Genomic DNA, 19,995 nt, shown 5'->3' with positions numbered 1-19,995 from the left:
AAACTTCCTCCTTGTTGAAAAATAATACTGCTTGGTTGCAATTTAATCATAGTGGACTTGGAGCTTTTTAGGCAAATGCCACAACTTCTCCCAACTGACTGCAGCAAATCCAATTACTGCGCCCACTCCATTTTGGTCCTGTCACCACTTCTACTAAAAGTTCTGACAATCTAATGTGTGCGTCTGGTCTATTGACCCAACCAATTTGACTGACTAGAGTAATTCCTAATCTGTCTCTCTGAGCCAAAAAAACTATCCATCTGTGTTGAAAAAAAACTCATGATGGATAGTACAATGCAAATTTGAGCATTGTTGAGAGAGAGAAATGCTGTTAAATCTTTTCATCTTGTGTTCATCAGGAATAGGAATCACACTAATAATCAACTGAAGATCAGTCATAGAATTTCACAATACAGGAGTATACTATGCAACCCATTGTGTTTGTGCCAGCTCCCAAACGAACTATCCAGCTAGTCCCATTCTCCAGCCCATCTCTGTTGCCCTCTAAATTCATCACTTTCCACAATATAGCCAGCTCTCTTTTGAAAGTTCCTATGAATCTGCCTCGGCCCTTCTCCTAGGCAGTGCAGTAGGGCTCACAGTGTGGCTCATTGACACATGCTTGAAGCTCTATATATATATTCACATTCATGGCCCTTTGGTTTGCAAACAGAAAGAAAAGGTCCATGCACTGCACCTTTTCGACTCAATAATAGCTTGGGGGTAACAGCCATTCCCTGATGTGCTGCCATGGCAATGCTGCCAAGAATCAGGACTCTCCTATAATGTAGTTTCAATCGATGCTCCCAGTGAAGTTCCTTGTGATTCTGTGCTGATGAGTGCAAAACAGGGAGAACTAGCCATTTGGATACAGAACTGGCTCGAAGGTAGAAGACAGAGGGTGGTGGTGGAGGGACGGTTTTCAGACTGAAGGCCTGTGACCAGCAGTGTGCCACAAGGATCAGTCATTTTTGTCATTTATATAAATGATTTGGACGTGAACATAGGAGGTATGGTTAGTAAGTTTGCAAATGACACCAAAATTGGAGGTCCAGTGGACAGCAAAGAAGGTTACCTCAGAGTACAATGGGATCTTGATTGAATGGGCCAATGGGCTGAAGAGTGGTGGACGGAGTTTAATTTAGATAAATGTGCTGCATTTTGGAAAGGCAAATCAGGGCAGGGCTTAAACACTTAATGGTAAGGTCCTGAGGAGTGTAGCTGAACAAAGAATGCAGGCTCATAGTTCCTTGAAGGCGAAGTCACAGGTAGAGAGGGTGGGGAAGCCGGCGTTTGGTATGCTTGCTTAATTGGTCAGTGCATTGAGTATAGGAGTTGGCAGGTCATGTTGTGGCTGTACAGGACATTGGTTAGGCCACTATTGGAATACTGCGTGCAATTCTGGTCTCCCTGCTATAGGAAGGATGTTGTGGAATTTGAAAGGGTTCAGAAAAGACTTACAAGGACGTTGCCAGGCTTGGAGGGTTTGAGCTATAGGGAGAGACTGAATAGACTGGGGCTATTTTCCCTGGAGTGTCAGAAACTTCGGGGTGTCCTTACAGAGGTTTATAAAATCATGAGGGGCATGGATAGGGTAAATAGACAAGACTTTTTTCCCTGTGCGAGGGAATCCAAACTAGAGGGCATAGGGTTAAGGTGAGAGGGGAAAGATTTAAAAGGGACCTAAGGGGCAACTTTTTCACACAGAGGGTGGCGCCTGTATGGAATGAGCTGCCAGAGGAAGTGGAGGAGGCTGGTACAATTACAACAACATTTAAAAGGCATCTGGCTGAGTATATGAACAGGAAGGGTTGAGTGCGCTACGGTCCAAATACTGGCAAAAGAGACTAGATTTTTAGGATATCTGGTCGGCATGGACGAGTTTGACCAAAGGATCAGTTTCCATGCTGTATACCTCTCTAGACTCTAACAATAAAAAAAAATGCATCTTTTCTCAGCAATATATCAAATTATGTTTACAAAACAATAATTGAAATTTGGGAGAATTCATGCCAGGGCAAAGAAAAAAAGAGAGCGGGTAAGGATGGGAGGAAGAGATAGATAATAAGATCAATTTTCTAATGCCTAAAATAAGCGGTCTTAAAAATGATTCAGAATGATTGAATTACACAGTTCATGATAGCATCAAAACAAAGTTATATTTATAGCATGTTACATTCAGACAGCAAAAAAAACCAAATCATTTAAACTTACTAGGGTCAGACAGGCTTTAGGTTGAAAAAAATGTTGTTCTAAGTTAGATGCTGCTAAGCATTTATGCCCCATTTTAACTATTTCCATTTTCCAGCAATCCTGATTCACTTTCATCTAAGAGCTCCATAATCTCTATGGTCACTCCTTCTCTGTAATGTCGTAAGTTCTTGATTCAGCAACCAGTTCTGGTGCCAAGGACCAACTTCAGTCTGGTCTGGGATCTATATTAGTGTGTCATTGGTTATGAAACCAAAACCAGGCCATAACCAATTCATGCTTCATTGGGCAAATTCATAAACGAACACACTTGAAAGCTACTCAGACACTGGAGACAAGCAACGGAGATGGGGACAATAAGTAACAGAAAGTGACATTTAGAAATGATGAGAAAAATCGTAATTGGCATTGGAGTAGAATAGGGAATGAATCAAGTAATCATATAAAGAGAATAGAACAAGAGTGAGATGGAAGGCAAAGTGTAAAAAGGGTGAGTGGGGAGGAAGCAAAGGATGAATGTAAAGGGGAGATACTTAGTTTTTTTTTAACTATATGATCTAACATAACAATTTACGTGTTACATTGTACAACACTAATCATGGAACAGTGTGCACTCCAGTTTACCATCAGTAATGTGAAAGATCATTAATGCTTAATAAGTTCATAACATCGACATATTAATCACCTGCAAAAGGACAATAAAACAAAAGTAGTGACTGTACAAACTTGTACAAGTCAAGATATACCTTCAGTAAACTTATCGCTCTCTGGCAGCTCATCATTTCCATCTGAAAGTAAAATTCAGGATTTAACAAACAGCATAATCGTACCTGACAACCAAAAGCTTAGTCCTCAAGAATTTATGTATAGGTTTATTTAATTTAGAATAGGAGCCAAATTTTGCTCCTATTGGCTAAATAGCAGCATCAGCCTTTTATTATCTTTGCATTCAGGCTGTGGTTTTGTATTGGAATTTGTATTTTTGTATTGCCTATAAATTAGACAGACAAAATGATACCGAGTCCTCTAGTGGGGATCTGGGAGTTGTGTAAAGAGGGCAAGCAACTGTTAAGCAACTCTTAGCCAAACAGATAAACACTCATTCATTATTTTTGCTCTAGAGAGGTGGATGGAATGGAATTTCATTGAACCCACTGGATGTCTCCCATGATGGGGTGGGTGGATTGCCAGGACAAGGAGGCATGCTTTAGGAAAATATGAGAAATTTCTTTACTCAGAGGTGCTGAATCTTTAGATCTCTGTCCAAGTATGCTGCGGTCATGTGGCCTTTTATATCCATTCAAAGGGACAGATGGGCATTAGTGTAATGTCTCATTTGAAAGGTAAAACCTCGGTCAGTGTAGCAGTACCTCATTACTGTACTGGAAAGTCAGTTAGAATTTTGTGCCCAAGGCTCTGCAGTAAAATACCTCATTGCAAACTTTTATTTAGAGGGTGTGCTCTACCACTGAGCATGCTAGCTCAAGAAAGCTCAATTCCTCTTCAAATTTAGCTGCAGTAAGAACATAAGAACTAGGAGCAGGAGTAGGCAATCTGGCCCCTGGAGCCTGCCCCGCCATTTAATAAGATCATGGCTGATCTTTTTGAGTCTCAGCTCCACTTACCCGCCCACTCACCATAAGCCTTAATTCCTTTACTGTTCAAAAATTTATCCAGCCTTGCCTTAAAAACATTCAACGAGGTAGCTTCAACCACTTCACTGGGCAGGGAATTCCACAGATTCACAACTCTTTGGGTGAAGAAGTTCCTCCTGACCTCCGTCCTACATCTGCTTCCCTGTATTTTGAGGCGATGCCCTCTAGTCCTAGTTTCACCTGCTAGTGGAAACAACCTCCCTGCCTCCACTTTATCTGTTCCCTTCATAATCTTATATGTTTCTATAAGATCTCCCCTCATTCTTCTGAATTCCAATGAGTATAATCCCAGCCTAAGCAGTCTCTCCTCATAATCCAACCCTCTCAACTCTGGAATCAACTGAGTGAATCTCCTCTGCACCCCCTCCAGTGCTAGTATATCTCTTCTCAAGTAAGGAGACCAAAACTGCACACCAGTCCTCCAGGTGTGGCCTCACCAGGACCCTATACAGCTGCAGCATAGCCTCCCTGTTTTTAAACTCCATCCCTCCAGCAATGGCAGACAAAATTCCATTTGCCTTTTTAATTACCTGCTGCACCTGCAATCCCACCTTCAGCGATTCATGCACAAAGACACCCAAGTCCCTCTGCACAGCAGCGTGCTGCAATTTCTTACCATTTAAAACAGTCCATTTTGCTGTTATTCCTACCAAAATGGATGACCTCACACTTATCAACATTGTACTCCATCTGCCAGACCTTTGCCCACTCACTTAGACTATCTATATCCCTCTGCAGACTTTCAGTGTCTTCTGCACACTTTGCTCTACCACTCACCTTAGTGTCATCTGCAAATTTTGACACACCACAATTAGATCCCAACTCCAAATCATCTATGTAAATTGTAAACAATTGAGGTCCCAACACTGATCCCTGAGACACACCACTAGCCACTGACCGCCAACCAGAAAAACACCCATTTACCCCTACTCTTTGCTTTCTACTGGTCAACCAATCCTCTATCCATGCCAATACGTTACCTGTAACACTGTGCAACTTTATCTTATGTAGCAGCCTTTGGTGTGGCACCTTGTCAAATGCCTTCTGGAAATCCAGATACACCACATCCACAGGTTCCCCATGGTCCACCATGCAAGTAATGTCATCAAAGAATTCCACCAAATTAGTTAAACATGACCAACCTGTCATGAACCCATGCTGGGTGTTCCCAATGGGACAATTTATATCCAGATGTCTTGCTATTTCTTCCTTAATGATAGATTCAAGCATTTTCCCCATTACCGAAGTTAAGCTAACTGGCCTATAGTTACCTGCCTTTTGTCTACTTCCTTTTTTAAACAATGGCATCACATTGGCTGTTTTCCAATCTGCGGGAACCACCCCAGAGTCCAGTGAATTTTGGTAAATAATTACTAGTGCATTTGCTATTTCCCCCATCACCTCTTTTAGTACCCTGGGATGCATTTCATCAGGGCCAGGAGACTTGTCTACCTTTAGCGCCATTAGCTTGCCCAGCACTGCCTCCTTAGTGATAATGATAGTTTCTAGGTCCTCACCTGCTATAACCTTCTTGCCATTAGTTTTCGGCATGTTATTTGTGTCTTCCACTGTGAAGACCGACACGAAATAATTGTTTAATGTCTCGGCTATTTCCTCATTCCCAGTTATTAAATTGGCCTTCTCATCCTCTAAAGGACCAATGTTTACCTTCGCCACTCTTTTATGATTTACATATTTATAGAAACTTTTGCTGCCTGTTTTTATATTCTGAGCTAGTTTACTCTCATAATCTATCTTACTTTTCTTTATAACTTTTTCTGTGGCTTTCTGTTGGCCTTTAAAGATTTCCCAGTCTACTAGTTTCCCACTACTCTTTGCTTTTTTGTATGTGTTTTTTTTCAATCTGATACTTTCCTTTATTTCCTTAGACATCCATGGCTGGCTCTCTCTTTTCCTACAGTTCTTCCTTATCACTGGAATATACTTCTGCTGAGCAGTGTGAAAAGTTGTTTTGAAAGTCCTCCACTGTTCTTCAATTGACCCACCATAAAGTTTTTATACAGCTACAACACATCACCTGGCCTGCCATCTCTACTTAGTTAATTATTTAAAATTAATTAGTTTTGTTTTTTAGTTTCGCACTGTTCGCTGCACCAGTAAGTTTACTCCGTTATATACTCAAACAGACTCCGGCTTTGCCTTCCGACCTACCCCCAGAGGATTTGGTGTCTAGGTGACCAGCCCAAAAGATAACAAAGAGATGAGGAAAAAAATGCAAATAGCTTACCTGCTCACCACACTTAGTCATTATTATTAGGTTAGAGGAGGTGGAAGGGTGGGAGACACTACGCGTGTAGTGTCTCGGGTATTAGTTAACTCTCAAATTTATTGGGTGGAAGCTTATCTTCCCAGGCTGCCCTCGCGTTTTCTCCCAGACTCCCGCCACTGAAACAACTGAAAGTAACCCTGGTGTCAAGGACTCACGACTCTGGTTCAAATTCCTGAACTACTGCCACACCCACAATCAAATCAGACTGCTGCCCTAGTCTTACCTTGCTTCAATAACAAACCAAAATAAATAAATCATTCACGTACAAAGTAAAGTTTAACAATTTTAAAAAGTTCAAACACAAACCGCATTTTGAAATGTTAAGTATACAACTTCCCAATGGATACTGAATCTATTCGTCCATTTAAATATTTTGACGGAAAAGACAGAGAGAATGGCAACATAAAATTTTCAACATACCCATTAGCAAAATAAAACTTTCACCCGGAATACCCATGTCAACAGCCCAGGTTCACTTTTATCAGAAGCGAATAAAAGCTATCAACTACTGAACATAAACAGTCTGCAACAAGTACATAAGTAAAGCATGTACCACCTTCCTGGTCCACCTGGTCAGAGAAGTCTTCAACTTCAGATTCATACAATCCTGAAAAAGTAACAAATGTACTATAATGAAAGTCAAAGAAGCATTGCCCAAGTAAATATATCATGCTAATTCAGTTTAGGTAGTTATGTTTTTAACCTATATAATAATGAAAGGATTTCATGTCAAAATTCCTGGAGTTCACAATAATTTCTTCACCACTCAGGTAAGTCCATCATGAAAACAGACTAGAAAACAACTTTCTTCAAATTAGAAGGAACAAATCATGAAGCTTTTAGTCAGAATGCCAATTTTCACGAAATGAGTTATATCATGACTGCTTACTAAAAAGCCTCAGCTGAACTGATATACACCACTGTATATACAAAGTGTTGGAGAATTCAGCAAGTCTGACAGCATTTGTGCAGAAAGAAACTGAGCTAATGCTTTCAAGTCCGATGACTCTTCACTGGAAATTGAGAGAGGTGGAAAAGTGATAGGTCTTTTTTGCTGGATTAAGGCCAACATTTCCAATAGTTAGAGCACTGCATGCACAGGTTTAAGTGCTTTGTTAGAATGCAATGTGGGTGGGGATCAGGTAGGGATATTGTGCAAATTAAACTGGCTCATGGTCAGTGCAGTCACACACATCTAGTCAGTTAGCACTTTCTTGAACAGCAATTTTCAGTCCACTGACTTCAAGCTAGGTAGGGTACAAGGGAAGCCATCAGAACCTTTGCTATTTACCAATCAGATCCCAGCTGGAGTACTAGCACTCTTGCGCATGTGGAAGAGCATTCTGACAACTTCATGCATGTACAAACTGCTCCTTCCAGCCACTTTTAATGGCATTGTGCTTTGGAAACATATACCACATGTATACTTTTGAATAGACAGGAGAGGTGTGGGACAAAAGGCAGAGCAGAGAATTAAGGGAGACTGGAGATCAAAAGTTCAACAGAACAAAAGACAAAGGGAAATTAATGATGTTTACATTGGAACATAGAACAGGAGTAGATCATTCAGTCCCTTGAGCCTGTTTTTACCATTCAATAAGATCATGGCTAATCTAATGCCTAAATGCATACACCTGCCTTTGGCCCAAATCCCTTAATACCTTTGCTTCACAAAATGATTTCTATCTCTGATTTAAAATTAATAACTGATCCAGCATTCACTACCATTTGTAGATGAGTATTCCAAACATTGCCCACCCTTTGTGTGTAGAAGTGCTTCCTAACATCTTTCATCTCCAATTTTCAGACTATGTCCCTTGGTTCTAGATTCCACAACCAGTAGAAATAGTTTATCTTTATCCACCCTGTCCTTTCCTAATATCTTGAAGGCTTCAATCAGATCACCCCTTAATCCTTTGAAATTCTAGAGAAAACAGGTTTAAATGTAAAGATAGGGCATAGAACACAAGCAGGTGATTTCTAACAAAGAAAAAACCACGAAAAACAAAATACAGACACTAGATGTGATGGTGGGTGAAGGGAGAAAAAGAGCAAGCCCATATTAGGTAATCAAAATGAAGGACAGAGTTCACGGCCTGAAGTTGATGAACTAAATGTTGAACTCTTGAAGACTGCACAGTGCCTGAATGGAACATGAGATAAATTCCTCCTGCTTGAGTTGGCTTGACCGGAACACTGCAGCAGGCCCAGGGCAGAACAAATACACTGGACTAGACTGTAAGTAGTACAAGTAAACTGCTGCTTCCCTGCTTCTTAATATATAGCATGCTTCATGTAGTACCTAGGGGAGCTAAAACAGAAATTGCCAGAAAAACTCAGCAGGTCTGGCAGCATCTGTGGGAAGAAAGCAGACAGCAGATGCTGCCAGACCTGCCGAGTTTCTCCAACAATTTCTGTTTTTGTCTCAAATTTCCAGCACCTGCAGTTCTTTGGTTTATTTTAGCAGTACCCAGAAGAGGATTGCAGTGCAGCAGCTTTGTCCCTATGTCTGGTCTAGAACATTTAGGTTGATTACCGCCCCAGGACTTGGTGGCTATGGAAGGTACATTTACAACAGCCAAGCAAATCAATTTTCAGCCTGTAAATTCTTCCAATATATTTGATGGCAAACAGTAAGACTGCAACAGTTTCCTGGTAAATTATCCACCACTTTGTCCCATAATCATGGGCGAATCCATTGGAAGTCCATGGCCCAAACCCAAAAATGAGCACGAGAGAAAAAGGTTCAGTCTCTTTGCATGTGATATCTAAGTACAGTACCAGTTGGACTACAATACACACCTGGAACATCTCGCTCAGAAACTACTTCTTCAGGCTTGAGTTCAGCATCATCTAGGATATAAATAGCTTCATGTTAATAGGTGGGCCATCATGCATCATGGTTAAAGTTAGTATGTAAAGGCACCAACCTAAAACAATATCATCAACTTCTTCCTCAGTCACTTCTGATGTTTCTGAAGGGAAATAAAGTGTTTCTGTAACATTAAAGACTTTTCACCACATGTTTGATGATTATATAGATGGTAAAACTGTAATAATTACCTGCAATTTTGTCTTCTTGTACAAATGAAACTTCAGGTCCAGAATCCTCTAAAAGTAAAAGATGATCATAAAAGGCTTGAGTATAGTAGCCAATCATATTGGTTATCACCTTCCATCAACAAAACTTTATACACGATCCGTAATGCAGCAAAGCGTCAAAAATGTGCCAGAGACCCAACAAAATGATGGTTGCTATGCAATAGGAACAGATATGAAGGAGGGCTCATTAGAAGTTTAGATTTGTTTTTATTCTGGAAAGGTTCCATCAGACTTGAAAGTAGCAATATAAATTGACTATTCAAGAAGAGGGGAGAAACACAGGAAATCTAGGCCAGTTAGCTTGGTGTTTGTCACAGGGAAGATGTTAGATGTTAGATGTTAGAATGGAGGAAGTTATAACTGGGCACTTTGAAAAATTCAAATTAATCAGAAAGCGTTGTTTTTGTGAAAGGGAATTCATGTTTAACAAGTTTCTTGAAGGAGTGATGTGCTGTGATAAGGTTGACTTAAATGTTACATTGTACATATGGAGACTGACCTTATGTTTATGGATACAGTGAACAACAGAAGTGTAAAAATGTATTATGTTCATTGCTAACTTTTTCTTTCAAGATATACAGCAGGTAATAAGAAGGGCAAATAGAACTTTGGCATTATTGTTAAAGGAACAGAGCATTAAAAGGTAGGGGAGTATTGCTGTAACAGTACAAAGCATTGGTGAGACCACATCTGGAGTAGTGCATATAATTTTGGTGCTCTTATTTGAGGAAGGAAGGATGAACTGCCTCCAATGCAGTTACAAAGATGGTTCACTAGGTTATTTCCAGAGATGAAAAGCTTTCCTGATCAGGCCAATACTCTCTGAAATTTAGGAGGAAGACTATAGATCTAATTGAGGTATACATGATGCTGAAGGGGACTGAGAAAATAAATGTAGGAAGGATGCTTCCTCCTGTGGGGAAATCGAGAATGAAAGGTCATAGTTATAGGATTAGACGTAACAGATTTAAAACAGAGTTGAGGAAGAATAATTTCTCTCAAAGGGTCATGAATCTGTGAAATTCACTACCCCAGAGTGTGGTGGATGCCAGGACGCTGAATAAATTTAAGAAGGAAACAAAGATTTTTAATTACAAACAGGTTGAAGGGTTATGGGAAGCAGACAGGAAAGTGGAGTTGAAACAGAATGAGATCAACCATGATCGCACTAAATAGCGGAGCAGGCTTGAGGGTGTAAATTGCCAACTCCTGCTCCTAGTTCTTATGACAGAAACTCGCTTTGGAGGCTGAAAAAATCAGTTTTACTTCCGATGAAATGTTCCATGGTAAGTCAGTTTTAAAGACTGAGAAGATTTGTAGCTTAGGTTGTGGTTGTGGATGAGGTTGTAGACATGTTCGCCGAGCCGTAGGTTTGGTTGCAGACATTTCGTCACCCTGTTAGGTAACATCGTCAGTGCACCTCCGGTGAAGCATTAGTGTTCTGTACCGCTTGGTATTTATATACCTCAGTTTGTTGGGGTGTTCGGTTTCTCAGTGTACACAGGGACTAATTCAATGTGTTTGTTGATGGAGTTCCGGTTAGACTACCAGGCCTCCAGGAATTCCCTGGTGTCTCTCTGTTTGGCTTGTGCGATAATGGTTGTGTTGTCCCAGTCAAATTCATGTCCCTCTTTGTCCATATATAGTGAGACAAGTGAGAATTGGTCCTGTCTCTTGGTGGCTAGTTGGTGTTCACGTATCCATATTGTCAGTTTTCTTCCGGTTTGGCCTATATAGTGTTTCTCACAGTCCTTGCATGGTATTTTGTATATTACACCATTTTTGCAGGTTTTGGGTATGGGATCCTTTACGTCCGTCAGTAGCTGTTGCAGGGTGGTTGTTGGTTTGTGGGCTACTCTGATACCTAGGTGTCAGAATAGTCTTGTGGTCATCTCTGAAATGTGGTAGGGTGATCACTGAATCTGGTCGTGTTGTGTCTTCCTGTTGTGGTCTGTCTCTGAGGTAAGGGTGGATTGTGCTTTTCAGGTATCCATTCCTTTTGAAGACTCCATATAGGTGCTACGGTTCTGCTTTGTGTAGTTCCAGGTTGCTGCAATGTGTTGTGGCTCATTTAAATAGTGTCCTGATGCAGCTCCATTTGTGGGTGTTGGGGTGGTTGCTAGTGTAATTGAGTATCTGGTCTGTATATCTGGTCTTTCTATATACGCTAGTCTGGAGTTCCTTGTTTTTGCATTCTACCATTATGTCCAGGAAGGGTAGTCTGTTGTTGTTCTCTTCTTTTGTGAATTTTATTCCAGTGAGGCTATTGTACACGTGTCAGTGGGTTTCTTCTAGTTTTGTGCGTTTGATAATCACAAGGGTGTCATCTACATAACAGGCCCAAAGTTTGGGTTGTATGGTGGGGAACGGTGTCCATTCTATCCTTTGCATTACTGCTTCTGCAATCAGTCCTGATATTGGGGATCCCATTGGTGTTCCGCTGATTTGTTTGTATATGCCATCATTGAAGGTGAAGGGGTTGTGAGGCACAGATCTAGTAGTTTCATGGTGGTGTGCTGTCTTTATTGATGTTTTTAGTGTCCTGGGGTGCCTGCCCACTTGGTGTGGCAATTGTCTCGTTGGCTAGGTTGATGTTTATCGATGTAAAAAGTGCTGTTACATCGAAGGATTTCATCATCTAGTCCTCTTCTGTCCTGGGTCTTTGATTAAGCCAGAGGGATCTAACACAGCCCGCTTCTACAGACAACTCCAGGACAGCAGGATAGAAGAGGACAAGATGATGATATTCTTTGATGTAACAGCACTATTTACATCCATAAACATTGGTGTCCTTGATGATGTTGAGGAGTGGATGGAGAGAGTATTGTTGTCAACTAAGTATTTCAATTTCTGTTGTGGTTCTTTGGCAAGTCTATACGTTGGTGTGAGACAATGGGTCTGAGTGGGGTGGCCCAGTTTGTGTATCTTGGGGAGTGGCCATTATAAATGCTGAACATACTGCCAGATATGCTGAGTATCAGTGCAGAGAGAAACAGAGTTAACAATTCAAGTTTATTACCATGCATTGGTCCTGGTCCAGTTCTGATAGATCAAAGACCAAAAAGTTACTATTTCTCTCTTCACAGATGCTGCCACACTTATTCATTATTTTCAGGTTTTTTTTTCCTATTCTAGATTTCCAGTTTCTGTAATTTTTGCTAGTACAAAATAAGTGATTAACTCATCCAATTAAGTTACTAGAATGGGACTTGATAAGTATTAGTTATTACATATGCATAATTATTGATTAAAGCACCATTGAGCTCCATTTCTTGTGGAATAACTTACAAATATCTAAGAACATATATTCGCACAGACAAGAGCGAGCAATGAAATACAAAGAATGAGACAATAGTAAGGACAGCTCTTTCCAAACTTCACATCTCAAAGCTATGTGCACTTCATGGGTTGGTCTCTTGTGGCTCATACTAGGTGCTGCATTATGGATATTCCCATTCTAAATTAGTATCTGACTAGACAGATAAATTATACGTACAAGTTTCTCTCAAATAAATTTATTTCCTTTAAGTTTTTATATCTTGCACCCCTCCCTTGTTGCGCAAACAAACTGAATTGTTAACTTTACTTCGATTTACAGAGAAACACACTACCTGTTCAGCAAATTACATATTGTGACAGTCAAAAAGATACATTTTTGGCATGAAGGAAATTAAGCTCCTCAAAGACACAATTAAAGTATTTCTTTATCCAGCACCATAAAATGCTCTCATATCAACAGAAACTGTCTCTATACTAAATAAATCAACATGAATAAAACTATATGAAGTACCTAGAATCTCCGGTCCTTCAGACACTGTTTCATCTTCCATATCCTCTGACTCCCCTACAAGAGAGATTCACCAATTTATTAAAACCCAGGATGCAACCTCCAATTGAAACCAAATCATGCAAAGCATTTATAATCACTAAAGATTTTTGCACATAAATATATGATCTCCTCTTCTACCATTTTAAACTCAAAAAGAATTCTATTTAATAATGGAATATTTAGATTTTAAGTGTGTGCTTAAAAGTGATGTACAAACCTGGAGTGTCTGCTTCTTCAGGTTCAGACTCAACTGTTTCCTCTCTAATTTCATCTGCAAATGGAAAGTAGAACCTTGCATTCTATTATTAGATTATTAAGATTGAACTTCAAGCACAGATTTAGCTGGACACAAATTTCACCTTCAACATCTAGAAACAAGCATGCAACAAACCACTATACAAGCATCTGTATTTACTCTTGTATGATTTATTAGTCACATGTACAACTCAGAGGGGATGCAGCCTTAAATGGACTACAGAAAAAGAACAGGCAGGATGATCTACAGATCAAAAACTAAAATTAGTTTATTCCGTGTCAGTCCTTCTTGGGAACACCTTGCCAATTCTTCAAGTTTGATTTCTCTCATCATCAATTTCTGTCTCTACCCTCTCCTCCCAATTGTTTTCAATTTTTATTCTTCAGTGGATGACTCCATTGCTCCTTGCACCATCATAAATGATTATGCCTTCCTATAATAATTTCCCTCTCCTAATGTGCATCATATCTTCTTTAGGATCATCTTGCACATCATCATACTCTACCAACAATCTTGTCTTACTTCAACACTTTCAGAGTAGTCTTCCTTCATCATGTTAAACTGCAGTCAGTGATAAACACAATCCCGTCTACACTTAGGGGAAGCACTGCACTGTAAAAAGACTGGAATTTACAGGATGGCTTTTACAATTTTAGGACATCAGAAGTCTTTCATTAACTCAAAACTTTACCAAGTCCTGAACTGGTGTAAGATAAGAAACAACGCAGCCAATCTAAGCACAGCAAGCTCCCACAAATGGTCATATGCTCATAACCATGTTATTTTGGTATTAATTGAGGGATAAATATTGGTTAGGACAACAGAGACTCCCCATAATTTATTTTAAATAGTGTTGCCAATCCTTTACATTTACGAGAGAACAGCAAGGCCTTGCTTTATCAGAGCTGTCATAAAAATCCCGTGGTACTCGAAGAGGAGCAAGTGAGTTTTACCAGTGTCTCAATCATTCCCAATAGAAGTGACCACCTGGCCAATTATCCAAGGACTGAGTGGGATCCAACTGCACAGAACTTAATTATCACTTTTGCCTGAATGACTATAATGACTACAACAAGGTAGCACTCCTTTGCCTAGGAGGGGTTTCTGGTCTTCCTGAGGATATGAAGTGTCTTTTTATAAATACAAATCCTCCTTGCCTATATTTCCATCCCAATTTTCTCATCAGTCTCTCATATCACAAACTTGTTAAAGCACACAAAGAGGCTCTTCAGCCCATCATTTCTCCAAAGGAGAAATGCATCCAGTGCCCTACCTTGCCTTTTCCCCATAGTTCTGCAGATTCTTCCTTTTCAGATAATAGACTAATGTCCGCTTGACTGCCTTGATTGAATGTGCCTCCACCATAAGCTGTACCCTCTAGATCTCAATCACCTTCTGCGTGCAAATGTTTTTCCCTCATGTGCTCATGTTTACCTTAGCCAATGACCCTCAATCTGTGCACTCTTGCTCTTGACTCATCTACCAATGAGAACAATTTCTCCTCTACTTTTTTCAGACCCTGATGATTTTGACTATCAAATCTCTACCAAATCCCTTCTCTAAGGAAATAGTCCCAACCTTTTCAATCTATGCAAGTTGATCAATGGAGCCATTCTTGTGGATCTTTTCTGTACTATCACAAATATCTTCACACAAATGAATACTAAGGCATCATAAATGTGAAGCAATGTCCTCTACTTCCATTCACAAACCCCCTCTTTGATCATGATCAGCCCACTCCTCCTCTTCCCACCTACATTTATTTATATGCATACAGAGGTCTGTTGAATCCCTTTTGTTAGCATGCAGTCCGTTTCCAGAATCTCCATGTTTCTCATTTCCCGTTTGAAACATCTACATTCAGCCTTGTTCTCTGCTGTATTACCCACCTGACATCTCTCTTTAACACTTTTCATCTATCTTTTTTAACATCCAGGAAACTCTGAAATTGTCTGTTCTACATTTCCCCTTCTTAAGAATATACCCTGACTGCACCAAAACTCTTCTTTAAAAGGCAGCCCATCCTTCCTGAGAAGACAAGCACGCACAGGCCACTCAGTCTCTCAAGTCTACCCCACTATTCTATCATATCACGACTAATTTGCCCTGGCCTCCACTCTGTCATGTCAGTTTATCATGGCCCTCAACTCCTGATACTTGAAAGATCTTTCTCCTTTTTAAATATTTTCAGTGATGTAGCCTCCACAATTCTCTGGGGTAGAAAATTCAAGACATTCATTACCTGTGAGAGAATAGATTCCTTCACATCTCTGTTAAATAAGTGTCTCCTTACTCTCTAACAATTTCCTTTAGTTTGAGACTTCCCCATTAGCGGAAATACTTTCTCAACATTTACCCTGTCAAGTCCCAAAAGAACCTTGAATGTTTCAAGAAGATCACCAAACATTTTTCTAAAGTCCAATGAATTAAGACTAACCTGTTTAGCTGTTCTTGATAAAGTCATTCCCTTCATCCTAGGAATGAGCCTAATGAACCTATTTTGAATTGTATCTAATGCCAGTGTATCCTCTCAAATACAGACACAAAAACTGTATATGGTACTTGAAAAGAACACACAGTATAGTTGCAACAAGATGCCCCTATTTCTAACTCTAGCCACCTAGCAATAAAGGCCAAAATTCCATTTGCCTTCTTAAGGGAACATTATCACCAACACGTTTCCCTCCAAGTGGGTATATCTCACTGTTGCTAGGTCAAAACCCTGCAACTTCATTGAGGGTCTGCACATGAACAATGCCCACATTCCAAGAATACACACTTGCTGCATCTGCATGCAAACGTGTTCCATACACTAGAACACCCAAATCCCTCTATGCTGTACTGTTGAGGAGTCTCTCACCATTTAAACTGGCTGCCTTTTGATTCTTCCTGCCATTTGCACAATCTCGCCCTTTCCTACATTAAACTCCACCTGCCAAGTTTTCACCCACAATCCATTTATCTATATCCCCTTGCTGATTCCTTATATCCTCATCACAACATACCATCCCTCCTATTTTTGTACCAGCAGCAAATCTGGATACACTACACTGTCCCTACCTTCAGGTCATTAATGTAGATAGTAAAACCATTGAGGTCCTTGGACTGATCCTTGTGGCACTATTAAGTCTTCCCAATCTGAAAAAGATCCATTAATCCCAAGTGTCTTCTGTGTTAAATAATCCTCAATCCATACTAAAGGTGTTGGCAAAAGGCTCGTTGAAATATTCCAGAACTTCCTGCATTTCTGGACAGATCCAGAGGATCAGAAAACTACAAATAGTATGTTGCTGCCTTCAAAGGAAGAGAGACAAAGCAGGAAACAATGGGCCAATTAGCAATTAGCTCGTCCACTCAGTGCTTTTCTTTTCTTACTTCTTCCTTTTTTTAGTCTTTTTCTTGCTCTACTTGCTTTCTGGAGGAAACGGCAGCGACAACAGTGGCTGGGGGCTGTGGCAGTCAGCCATGTGGCAGCTGGTATGCCTAGGCAGAACTCTAGTTGTTCGCGGCATCGCTGCTTCTTCAAGGTCCAGAGTGTGGAAGCAGCTAGGGACCCAGAGCAGTACCACAGTGGGACTTCAGCAGCAGTGCGGAAGCTGGAAGCCGAAGGCAGTGGCAGGAGCAGGAACCGGCTGCAAGGCGGCGAGAGCAAGCAGGCCAAGGCGATGGTGGGGATGACAGCGAACCCTAAGCAGGGGAGGTCGAGCCCTTGTGACGTGTGCAAGTCCAGCATGGCCAGCACATATGGACTGTGGCACTGAACTGTTAACTGTATTTTTGTTTTTCAACTTTTTAGTAAGACTGTAATCTTCAACTTTTTAAACTGTTCTCCTTATTTTTCTACTTTGTACTGAAGATTCTGTACCTAGGTACCTTTATACCCAAGATGGCGCTGTAAATAGCGACTTGTAAATTTTTCACTGTGCTCATGTGAGTACATGACAATCAACCTAATTCAATTCAATTCATATTAGCCCCAAAACCATGAGCTCCGACCTTGTTTAATAATCTTGTGTCTTTCGTTATTGAATGCCTTCTGGAAATTCAAACACACTACAGCTATCAGTTCCCTTTAACCAGACTGCTTGCCATATCCCTAAAGAACTCAAGCAAATGTGTCAAAAATTATTTCCCTTTCACAAAAGCATATTGATTGACTCTGTTTGACTGCATTAAGTTTTTCTAAATAGACTAGCATTTTGCCAATGGCAAATATTAGGCTAATTGGCCCATTGTTTCCTGCTTTGTCTCCCTCCCTTTGAAGGCAGCAACATACTATTTGTAGTTTTCTGATCCTCTGGATCTGTCCAGAAATGCAGGAAGTTCTAGAATATTTCAACCAATGCCTCCACTATCTTTGTAGCCACTTCCTTGAATATTGTTGGAAAAAGAATAGCAGATCTAGCAACTTGTCTGCTTTCAGTCCCATTAGTTTGTCAAATATTTTGTCTCATGATAGAAATGATTACATGACCTTTCCTTCCATTAACACCTTGTTTATATCTTTGGGATGTTTATAGAATTTTCCACTATGAAGACTGTTGCAAAATATCGATTTAAATTATCTGGATACTAAAAGGGGAGCCAAATAAACATTTTCTTGTGCAACTTCAGGAGTGATGTTTCCTCTGCTGACATTTAATTCAAGTAGGAACAGACAAATTAACTTGGGATCTTTCTGGACTGCAATATTCACATATACACTGTACAAACCTGCTAAAATACACTGGACCTTAATTCTTGGGAAAATGATGTTTGGCTTCTTAAAGTCTTGCTCATGTGGGGGCATGGATGAAATGTTGCCCAACGATATTTTATGTAATCAGGATTTTTTACACAAGCTCACCTGCTTCAGGATCTTCAAAATCTTCAACCTGCGCAAATTCATTTGGTCCTTCCTCCATTGGTGGCTCTTCTCTTTCAGCTGGCTCTTCTGTTTAATTATGAAAAAAAGAATGCACGTATTTCTAAAACTTGTATGAACGGTGACATTCAAAACTTGCATTCAGCTAATTTTGGGGACCCAGATTGCATTCTTGTGAAACTTTAACACCTTATTTGAAAGCATATCTGAAAAATATGGAGTTAAACCTATGGGCTTATTACCAACTCTCACCAAACCCTGTTAAATGATCACGTATTTACCGAACGACATGGTCTCTCATGTAGCATGTCTCAATGAGGAAATGTTTGAACCCTTCATGACCTTAAACGCAGTATTTCTGCCACTCATCCAGATCTTTGCATTTCTTCAATTCTGGCCTCTTACATTTTCCTGAATTTTATCACTACACCACTGGCAGCTTTGCTTTTTTATTGACAAGGCCCTAAAGCTCTGGAAACCCCTCCCAAAATTTCTCTGCCTCTTCGCTCCACACAACATACCTGTTTCTGGTTACTTCACCTCAAATCTCATGCAAAAGTTAACAATTTTTACTCGACGATGCTCCAGAGAAGCACCTTAGGATCTTAAAAAATATTTTAAAATATTAAATGTGCTCTATTGATGCAAGTTGCTTTGTATTTGAACATTAAAATCTCCCATTACTTGGTGTTCCTCATTCTCGTGTTCAACACTAGTCTACTACAAAACTAAAAAGCAAATACAAGTATCTTTTCATATTCAATTGAATTGGGTTGGCCTTTCGTAGGGTCCTTTGCAAGAAGAAGAACCAACTGTTGTGAATTCTTCACTGATATGATACCCAGAAATCACTTTTCTGAAAATGGATGCATTTTTAACTATGCAATAATCAGATTTACACACAATAAAAAGGGAGATTTTAAAAGAAAATAGATGATCCTTTATACATCTATTTAACTTCCTACAATGAGGGGGATGGCAAATAGAAACATGGAATTTTATAACCAATGATCTTTCAAATATATGACCATACATTTTTGGTATCGCTATAATCATTTGTTGTTTCTACTAAAGGTCTATCAAGTTTCCTATCTTAGTGATTTTACACTTTGTGTATCAATCTTGTTTAATTTTTGGAATAACAATGCTCCAAACAGCAAAAATACCAACCTGGTGTGTGTTTGAGGGGCTCCGGAGTCACATCTGCTCGCATTGATTCTGCTGCTTCTTTGTCAGCCTCTAAAAGAGCATACTTTTTCACAGAAACAACTTCAATTTAAACAGTCCTGTACTTAATAGTTAGTAATGGGACAAAATGTTACATAAAGTATTTCCTTTTTCTCTAATTTTTGATAATCCATTGCTAGACATTAATTCCAGGCTGAATAATCTTAATAAAGGTGAGTTACAATTCTGATAGTCAATTTAAGGTGAATAGCACTCGAATTCTTTCTCTGATTTCTAACTATCAGAAAAAAATTGTTAAATTTACACTGTTTACAATTCTTACAGAGATCAATTCTGTTGAATGCAGATGAGCAAATGACTGATGCGCAGCAAGAGGCAGAAGAGATTTATTGAAACAACAGAAACACAAAGAACAGAAGGGCCATACAGATGTCAGAAAACAGGCTTAAAGGCTTGGCTGGTTTTATCTAAGCAAACATTTCAAATAAATCGAATCAGAGATAGTAGGAACTGCAGATGCTGGAGAATCCGAGACAACAAGGTGCAGGGCTGGATGAACACAGCAGGCCAAGCAGCATCATAGGAGCAGAGAGGCTGACG

The 19,995-nt window shown here is 39.9% G+C and overlaps 1 protein-coding gene across 1 annotated transcript in view; it reads right to left on the bottom strand.

The window, feature by feature from the left end:
* unm_hu7910 (un-named hu7910) overlaps window positions 1-19,995 on the bottom strand; it is a 220,646-nt gene that overhangs the window by 124,081 nt on the left and 76,570 nt on the right. Inside the window, exons 6-14 of the mRNA XM_048595703.1 lie at window positions 19,378-19,446; window positions 18,190-18,276; window positions 13,305-13,358; window positions 13,049-13,102; window positions 9,220-9,267; window positions 9,087-9,131; window positions 8,959-9,009; window positions 6,713-6,763; window positions 2,958-2,999 (exon numbers count right to left, since the gene is read on the bottom strand). Coding sequence (XP_048451660.1) covers window positions 2,958-2,999; window positions 6,713-6,763; window positions 8,959-9,009; window positions 9,087-9,131; window positions 9,220-9,267; window positions 13,049-13,102; window positions 13,305-13,358; window positions 18,190-18,276; window positions 19,378-19,446 — 501 coding nt within the window. The remainder of the gene's footprint in view (window positions 1-2,957; window positions 3,000-6,712; window positions 6,764-8,958; window positions 9,010-9,086; window positions 9,132-9,219; window positions 9,268-13,048; window positions 13,103-13,304; window positions 13,359-18,189; window positions 18,277-19,377; window positions 19,447-19,995) is intronic.

Source organism: Rhincodon typus, chromosome 4, assembly GCF_021869965.1.
Source record: "Rhincodon typus isolate 14 chromosome 4, sRhiTyp1.1, whole genome shotgun sequence".
Classification (NCBI taxonomy): domain Eukaryota; kingdom Metazoa; phylum Chordata; class Chondrichthyes; order Orectolobiformes; family Rhincodontidae; genus Rhincodon; species Rhincodon typus.
This window is presented reverse-complemented; position numbering and strand designations above follow the sequence as displayed.